Source organism: Ascaphus truei, chromosome 3 (assembly GCF_040206685.1).
Source record: "Ascaphus truei isolate aAscTru1 chromosome 3, aAscTru1.hap1, whole genome shotgun sequence".
NCBI classification, from domain to species: domain Eukaryota; kingdom Metazoa; phylum Chordata; class Amphibia; order Anura; family Ascaphidae; genus Ascaphus; species Ascaphus truei.
In genome coordinates, this window is record NC_134485.1 from 379,489,649 (window position 1) to 379,498,648 (window position 9,000).

At 44.8% G+C, this 9,000-nt stretch overlaps 1 protein-coding gene across 4 annotated transcripts in view; it reads right to left on the reverse strand.

Annotated features, from left to right (window-relative positions):
• Positions 1–8,336, reverse strand: part of RNF17 (ring finger protein 17) — a 156,358-nt gene extending 148,022 nt beyond the window's left edge. For 3 of the 4 annotated variants that reach the window (XM_075592318.1, XM_075592315.1, XM_075592314.1), the window contains exons 1-2: positions 8,213–8,336; positions 2,177–2,274 (exon numbers count right to left, since the gene is read on the reverse strand). In XM_075592318.1, the coding sequence (XP_075448433.1) occupies positions 2,177–2,274; positions 8,213–8,258 (144 nt within the window). In that variant the 5' untranslated portion in view covers positions 8,259–8,336. Of the gene's footprint in view, positions 1–2,176; positions 2,275–3,362; positions 3,451–8,212 lie in introns of those variants that run through there. The other variant, XM_075592317.1, reaches the window with a different exon arrangement.
• Positions 8,337–9,000: the final 664 nt, after the last annotated feature.

A 9,000-nucleotide genomic window follows, 5' to 3' on the forward strand; every position in this document is an offset into this window, starting at 1 on the left:
CAAGAAGGATGGAACCTCCTGGTCCTGTGTGGACTACCAGCAGTTTAATGTCCAGATGCCTTTCCCATGCCCCGCATGGATGATGTCCTGGACAAGCTTGCAGCTACTAGGTATCTATCAACTATTTATCAGATATGGGGATATTGGCCAATGATGCCGACACCCGAGGCTAGGGAGAAGTCGGCATTCATCACTCCGAGCGGCTTATATGAATTTTCTGTAATGCCATTTGGGATGAAAAATGCTCCAGCTACCTTCCAACGCCTGATAAATAGGTTGTTGGAAGGGATGCAGGGATTTGATCAGGTCTATCTGGATGATCTGTCGGTCTTTAGTAGGACTTGGATCGATAGTAGGATTGGGACATTTAGCGACAGTTCTAGACCAGATCGCAGAACTGACCTTATCCTAGCAGCCCCAGACTACAGAAAGCGGTTCTTGGTACAGACAATTTGCCTCAACCTATGGCATCGGTGCAGTCCTCAGCCAGGTGAGGGAGGACGGGTTTGAACATCTTGTGGAGAGGTTTAGGACATTGGGTCAAATCTCCGCTATTCATTCCAGGGACCTTTAGTAACCGGCCGCGTCACCGCCACGGTAGCTCCCTAACCTTACCCTAAAAACCCCTAATCTTAACGCTACCCTAAAAAGCTTAACCCATTAGACTACTCCTCTAAAAACTTACCCCCTTACCCTAAAACCTCTATCCTTAACCATCCACCCTAACCGCTAAATTAACCGGCAAAATGGGCGGCTGCAGGTCCCTATGTGGCCAAACACCAGCAAACTTGGTTGCGGCGAGATGGCCGCAACCTGCTGTCTGATTCCGCCGTAGTGTTCCTAAGCCACAAGATCGGGAGGTTGCCTGTGCTACGATAGAAACGGTGTGCTTGGCGATTGTTTGGGCTCTATGAAAACTTCAGCAATGTGTTTATAGCTGAATGTTCACCGTGGTAACCGACCACAACCCCCTCAGCTAGCTAAACCGGGTGTCAGTAGAAAATTGAAAACGTTTGCCGTTGAGATTGTACCTTTGATTCCCCCATATAACATAAGGGTAGTCTGTCCGGTCAAGGATGGCAGGTCTATCATGACAGACATACCATAGAATGTTACGGTTAATAGCATCTACAGGAATGTCCTTGTCTACAGATACTGTACTGCAATATTGCTGACATGGCATGGGAGTTGCTTGCCATGTTAATTACAGTCCAAGCCATTTCGGGTTGATGTTCCTTTGTTGGTGTAGTGTTAAGGAAAATGTACTTTTTTTTTTTTTTTTTTAAATGTGTGGTCACACCTAGTGGTTTTTACCCCCTAGGTATGAAGCAGGAGGTACCCAGAACTGAACAGGTCCATGTCAATTTCAGCTTTGTGGACACCCTGCTTCCCAAGATACTGCACTCAGAAGGTGCTGGCGGTAGCATCACCAGCTGGTAAACGATATGGTGGTTTAAATCTCCAGCGGCAAGGCAGCCAATAGGAAGCCCCGACATGGAGTGGCTGTCTACCGGCATGTGCTCAGTTCAGCTCTGGAGACCTGACACACTTTGATAGCTATGTTAAAGGAGAATTCAGTTTGTTCAATGGTGCATAAACAGAGAGAGCAAAGGAGCACTGCTGGCAAGAAGATCCTATGGAAAAATCCTATAGGAAAAATGAAAGGCACAACTCCAGACTAAAAACTGAGGGTAATTTATTCCATAAGTTCACAGGGACAAAAACACAGCCCACACTGAACACTAAAGTAAAACAATTGTGCTGCTACTAGATTGTGGTCTGTAATGCTTGGATTTGATTTAAAGATATGTGGGAAGGATAATGATTAACATTTCTGATGGGCCACCTCCTCCTGTTGTCAAATTTCTAGATGTTAACATATCAGTAAATCTATGATTATTTCATACAAGTAGAAGGGATTTCTTACAAAACATGTTTTAACAATCTAAAAATATATCAAATAAATTACATGGGTGAATGTTTATTTTCATTTCAGATTTTTTTAAATATGTATGTGCACTCAAATCCACAAACAATTTTTATTTGCAATATAGAACGCAATCTGATGTTTTTAAGTTGTTCTGTAATGAGATTGTAAACTGTATTGCCACTTTATTTCTCATAATAAAAATAATGTTAAAAAATAGTATAAACAGTACACTGGCATTAAACTTACCACACAAGCAAGGCACAGTAATTTGGAGGCGTCCATATCAGCAGAGCACAACTCACATAAGACATGTCCACATCGTAGTAGTGTGTTCTCGGAGAAACCTTTTTAATCAACAGCAGAAGAGAATTCATGTTAAATGATTTATCAGCTAGTCATTAACGCTGTCACTGCCCGAATACAGTAAGCATGCTTCAATTTCACAATTTTAGAACAAGTGTTTCGGATTCATGGCTTGAAACCGGCACTAAAGCACTACTACCTTTTAATCCCCTGAAGCCATTTGTTTTTTTTTGTTTGTTTTTTTAAAGGGGGAAAAAATAAGCAAAATATCTAAGGAAGTATGTGTTAGATCTGAGAATAGAGCAGTTCAGCTCTAAACGAGCTTCTGATTAAAATAATGAAATACAGACTAAAGAATGGGTAGAGAAAATGCTGATTTACAACGTGGGTTCATCTTGTCTGAAGCAGGGAGGGAGGAGGGGGAACTCTGTCAAAGTTGAAAAAAAATGATAATTCCAACACTCAAGATTGTTATTGATCATTTTGTAAATGCAGACTCAAAATTACAAGCAACAACCATCTAACTTTTAGTCATCCCCAATACTGCATACTTTTGAATCCATTTTTAGTTGGTCGGCCCTCACAAACCAACTGAACCGATATTTAAGTAATAATCCCTGAAGAACAGGGCATTACTGGCCAATAATGCCCTGGCTGGAAGAGTTGAAGGCCCGAGGCGAAGCTGTGTGTACACACAAACTGCTGCTACACCACACAAAACACACCACCTCTACACACAGACACCACAGCAGCTCTACACACACACACACACACACACACACACACACACACAACACAGCAGCTCTACATGCACACACACAACACAGAAGCTCTACACGCACACACACACACACAAACACAGCAGCTCTACACGCACATACAGCAGCTCTACACGCACACACGCACACACACAGCAGCTCTACACGCACACACACACACATGCTACACCCATAAACACTGCTGCTGACACACACACAGACACTGGAGCTCTATACACACACAGAAGCTCTATATACACACACACACAACACAGCAGCTCTACACACACACATACAACACAACACACACTGCTGCTATACCCATAAACACTGCTACTCACACACACACAAAGAAAAATGCTGACACTTACTAAACTTTGCAGACTCGCTCTCCCCCCCCCTCCCCAATTCAACTGAATCTGCTCATAAAATCTCAGTCAGCTCGGGAGGGGGAGGAGTCAACCCGGGGCTGGTACTTCCTAACCAATCCCCTGTCCTGTCTCAGAGCTGTTACTTCATTCTAACCAATCCCCTGCCCTGTCTCAGCTGTTCTGAAAGCTGATTGGCTGGAAATAAACACATTGAAAACTGCACTTTGAAAGCTGCTAAAATGCCAGGCATTACCGATTGGATAATGCCCGGAATTTTAACCAATCAGAGAGCAGGGTTTTCAATAATGCCCGGAATTTTACTGCTTTAGCCTATAATAAAAATGAATGCCTGTAATGAACTATATGATCACTAGATGGCAGCAACTTTATTGTGCATATTATGAAAAAAAAATTCAATATACAAAGAGCTGAAAAATCATTTCCATAGAACTTGACAAAGTAAAATTAACCTATGTTGTACGTGTATAATGACAGCATGTCAAACACAGAGAGTACATTATTTTAAGGATTTAATTTTGGGAAATAGGTGCACGTTTTTTCATACTGGCAATGTGTTCTGCTGAAAGTAATTTTTCAACAACTATAACTTTGAAACGTAAAAGGTCATTGGGCTGTTTCAGCAATTTAAATGAAAATTCAATGTACTTGCAAATTGGAAAAGAGCGCGTTCGAATTCTCTCTTCTCTTCACTACAGAAAAACACAGAACCAACAATCATGTTTTTAATAATTTGCCATAATTCCCGTGGGTGCCACCGTTTGGCATTATCAGTACAGAATTGATACAAACTTACAGTTTAGCATCTCCCTCCTGTCCCCCATACCAATAAAGCAATTGGTTATTGAGCTTGCATAGGTGATCACTATGATAACAAATAGTCCTACTTTTCACAAGTGTTCTTGATCTTATATATCTGTACCATAAGATTTAGTGTACTATAGTTGCAGAAAGGAGACGTCACTGTGCATTTTGAAACTTGTTACATTTGAAAGCCAAAAACCATAATGCCCTTTTTAAGGCGATCTACATTCATTTCAGCTCCGCAGACTCCCTGCTTCCCGAGATAGTTACCCGGAAGGGAGTGTCGATAGCAGCCCAGAATGGGCTAGTCGGGGCTATCAATATCGTAGCTTTAAATGTCCCGCGATCCAAAAGGACAGCGGTGCAAACTGGGCGACACGAGACTGACTGCAGGGGGCGCAGGATTTACAGAGGCCCCGCACGCTTCCCGAAGGCACTTAAATTATGCCGGGGGAGCTGCAGGGCCTCTGTAAACCTGACTTACCTTGGCTCAGGCGGCTTCTTAGACGAGTCGCCATGGCAACGCGGCATCAAATGACGCAGCGAGGTCATGTGACGTCACGTTGCCACTAAGCCGCCGCTGGAGCCGAGGTAAGCGGGGCTGGGGGGTCACAGGGAAAAAAGTTTGGGCCCCGCTGCAATAGGAAGCCGTGACGTCATCCCTTCCTGCTTCCTTTTGGCCTACGTGACACGGGACATTTAAACTGAGCAGATACCTATGGAGCCAAGTATCTCTGGAAGCTGGGGGGTCCCTGGAGCAGAAATCAAAGGAGTTCAACTCCAGACCCCCTATTCCAAACCTATATAAAAGAAACATAAAAAAAGTGTCACCAGGAGTGCTCATTTAGGCATTTCTTTTTTTTGTATATACATTGAACAAAATTAAGTGCGGAGTGTGTTTGTAAACTCCAGAGCTCAAGATATTTTGGAGTACTTAACACTTTGTGTGCGTATGTATATTCTATTTATATATGACACGTGTGTTATGTATATTCCATTTATATATGACACGTGTGTTATAGATTTAATGTACAGTCAAGGTGGACTTGTGTGCATATTTAGGATTTTTCATGTGTGCCTAGGAGCGAGAGAGAGAGAATATTACTATTTATGTGCATAGATGTTAGAATATACAATGTGTATGTTTATGTATGTAAATGCATATATCTGTAGGTGTATTTAAAATGTGTGCACATGTGTTTATGTAGGCCTATGTATGTCATCTGTGTTTGTATATGTGCAATGTGTGTATGTACAGGTTTATTTGTATATGTGATAAACTGTACATAATACTGCGCTCCTCCCTATACAAGTTTGCTGCAGGTAAAAAGATAGGCCTTACATATAGAAAACCAAAAAGAACGATTCCTGCGCTCCTACCAATTAGGCCAAGATAAAATAATAATCTCATGAAAAAGGGTATTTTGTTAAACCTTTTGGCCAAAGCATTTGTAAGCCTGCATGCCACGTCAAGGCAACCCGTTAATGCAGGTACACACACACACACACACACACACACACACAGCTCAACCCCGTTATAGCGCGATACGCTATAACGAGGTTCCGCTTATAACGCTGTTTGAGCGTGAACCCCGAAATGTAAAAACAAATATGAGTGTTTATTTGCACACACAGCACACTCGACACAGCCCACCCCCATACGTCAGCTGCTGGGGCATCGTGGGGCTGCCTGCGGGAATCGGGGCTTGGGGGGGGAGGGGGGATTGGTGCAGGCCGGGGGGGGGGGGGGAAGAGGGAAATCGGTGCCGGGCTGGGGGTACGGGGCTGCTGGCGGGGGGTGAATTGGTGCCGGGCTGCTGGCGGGGATCTGGGGGGGGAAATCGGTGCTGGTAGAAGTGAGGCTGCTGGGGGAAGTGCAAGGGGAATGCTGGGGGAAGTACGGTGGCTGCCGGGATGTGTGTGGCTGCCGGCGCCTCACTCCACCTCTCCCCCCCCCCCCACCTCCTCCCTCTGCCGATCGGCAGCAATTTATTTTTAAATTAGCGCAACCCCGGTTATAGCGCGGTCGGATCGGGTGGCCCCGACGTGGCATGCAGGCTTACAAATGCTTTGGCCAAAGGGTTTAACAAAATACCCTTTTTCATGAGATTATTATTTTATTTTAGCCTAATTGGTAGGAGCGCAAAAATCGTTCTTTTTGTTTTTCTATATGTAAGGCCTATTTTTTTACCTGCAGCAAACTTCTATAGGAAGGAGCGCAGTATTATGTACAGTTTCTCACAAATATTAGGCAATCCTTTTCCTTGCTGCATACTGCCATAGGGCATTTTAAATATAGTATCTCTGAAACATCATAGGGGTAGCATCTGCTTTACATAGCAGTTACTGAGCCCCTACCAATTTTCCAATTAGTGCAGGTATAAGGCCTCGTTCAGGGTGCCAGAGGCAGGAGTTGGAGTGCGCGCGTTCGCGCGTCAGTCTGCTGGGCGATGTGTGTTCATCCTCCCCAGCAGACTTTTTCAGGAGTTGAGGAGGCGGGGAGGGGGCGGGACTACAGACCTGAGGTTAGGGATCGAAGCTGCTGTCTTGAAATCATTCTCAAGAATGATTTCATTGGCTGCCGAGGTCCCAGTGACGCTGCTGCAGCTTCAAAAAACGACTTGTGTTGTTTATTGAAACTGTAGCCAGCGTCAACTCCGTACTTCGGAGACAGGGCAGCTGCTACCCTGACAACCACAATTCAATTTGAATACATTGTGTCGGACGGCCGCACGCACGTCAGCACGCCCTCCCTCCGAAGCCTGCACCCTGAACGAGGCCTGAGGCCTCGTTCAGGGTGCAGGCTTCGGAGGGAGGGCATGCTGACGTGCGTGCGGCCGTGGGATACAATGTATTTAATGTGTGTGTGTGTGTGTGTGTGTGTGTGTGTGTGTGTGTGTGTGTGTGTGTGTGTGTGTGTCAAATGTCGGGATTATTTTTCACCTTTGGCCTTTCTCCCCGCAAATTTTTTCATTTAATTAACCCTTTGCGTGCCAGTCAGACCAGGACACCAAACTGCCACAGTCCCTCTGGCATATCGCTAATTGGAACGGCATGATCGCGACGTCATTGACAGACATAGAATCGCGACGTCATTGACAGACATAGAATAGAAGTCTACTCTTCCATTCCCAGCGCAGAGAGAAGAGCAGAACCCAATCTCCCCTAGAAAACTGGGGGGGAAAAAACCATGCCATAGATACTACATCATGGGGGTCCCCTGCAGTGCCAGATCTTGAAACGTGATAAATGTCATGGGTCACTAAGTTAGGCAAAGAGTTTACTTTTTTCAGGTGAAAGGATGTCCAATATTTTTTTTGCGCAGGTTGAACATTGAATAGAAATAACAGGGTATTCTGAATAGAGGCCATGGTATCTTAAAATGTATCTAAATCTGCATACAGAATAAACAATTACATAGATGTGCGAGGGAATATTGATGTGTAAAGCCTGGGTGCAGTTCTCCCTGACTGAAATGTCCATTCTACAATATTAGCATTGTTGAAATGGTCTTAATCTTGCTTTTTACCCCTTGAGAGCCAGAGGAACCAGTAACATAAACATTTTGGCACTTCGGAGGTTTCACGAGTTTGACACTCCTCAGAGAATAGTTACATCAGCCACTTTTACATACAACATCGAGGCAGTTTTTATTCACATTTCAATTACGCCCTTTAGTAAACACACACACACACACACAATAAACATCGGTTGTATTTCCTCATACAGTATGTAGCATAGCATACAGAATGTAGCATAGCATACAGAATGTAGCATAGTCCTTATTAATGAGTAAATGAATGAACGTTCTCACGGATGGCACCCACCCGAGCCCTCAGAAAAATCATTATACACGAGGAAACACATGTGGGGGTCTCCGTGCCTAATGGCGCCATTAACCTCCACTACCGGATAGGCGAATGATGCCTCCTCCCGTTATCATTATTGATTTAAAAAGACAAGTAAAAATGATTCGAGGCAGAACGTGTCACCGCGGAGTTCCGCGCCAGTATACTCATGGGACGTACCTGCGGAGAGTGTACAGCCCGCGCACACGCGCTCAGCATCCGCCATTTTGGGCCGCGCGGTTTTTCCCACCGTCTCTCCACCTCACAAAGTCCTCTGCTCTCTAGGCTGCCGACACGTGCAGTCTGTCTCCCCCTCCCCCTCAGCAGTCACGAGGCGCCTCACTCAGGGCTCAAGATGGAGCACGTGACCATCTGCAAATTGAGAACAGAAAGATAGTTCATGCAATGCTAATTGTTTTAGTTATGTGGACTCGTGCTATTTCTTGGAGCATATCATTGCTTCGCAGCCTCCTTGGCCACTGAAAGAGCCAAGGACAATTGCATGTTGCACCCAAAAAATATATGTTGGAATTGAGCAAGACACAACAGCCAGTGTTGAAAACCATACAAGTCTAGTATTTACTGTGCTTCACATACAGAAAAGTGCAAATCTTTTTTAACACCTACATTGCTAAAGGGCATGTGTTGCTGGTCCTTTCTGCACTGAGGGTGTTTAAAGATGGTGATAAGACAAGTTGGGACATGATTTGAAACAAATTTCCATCAGTTGCCTTAAGGGCAGGTCCATACTGCCGCAGAGCGCGATCACTTTGCCTAAAGGCATTGATTGCGCCCATAGACCGCGCAGGCGCAAGCGGATGGGCTGTGCATTGTGCAAGAAAATAGTTTAAACTGATTTCTTGGCGCGACAGGCAGGTCATGTGAGCGGTTTGCCCAATGAGGGCGAACCAGCTCTGACGCCACTAGGCAGGCCCCCCACCGCACGTCCAACATGGACACAAAACGCT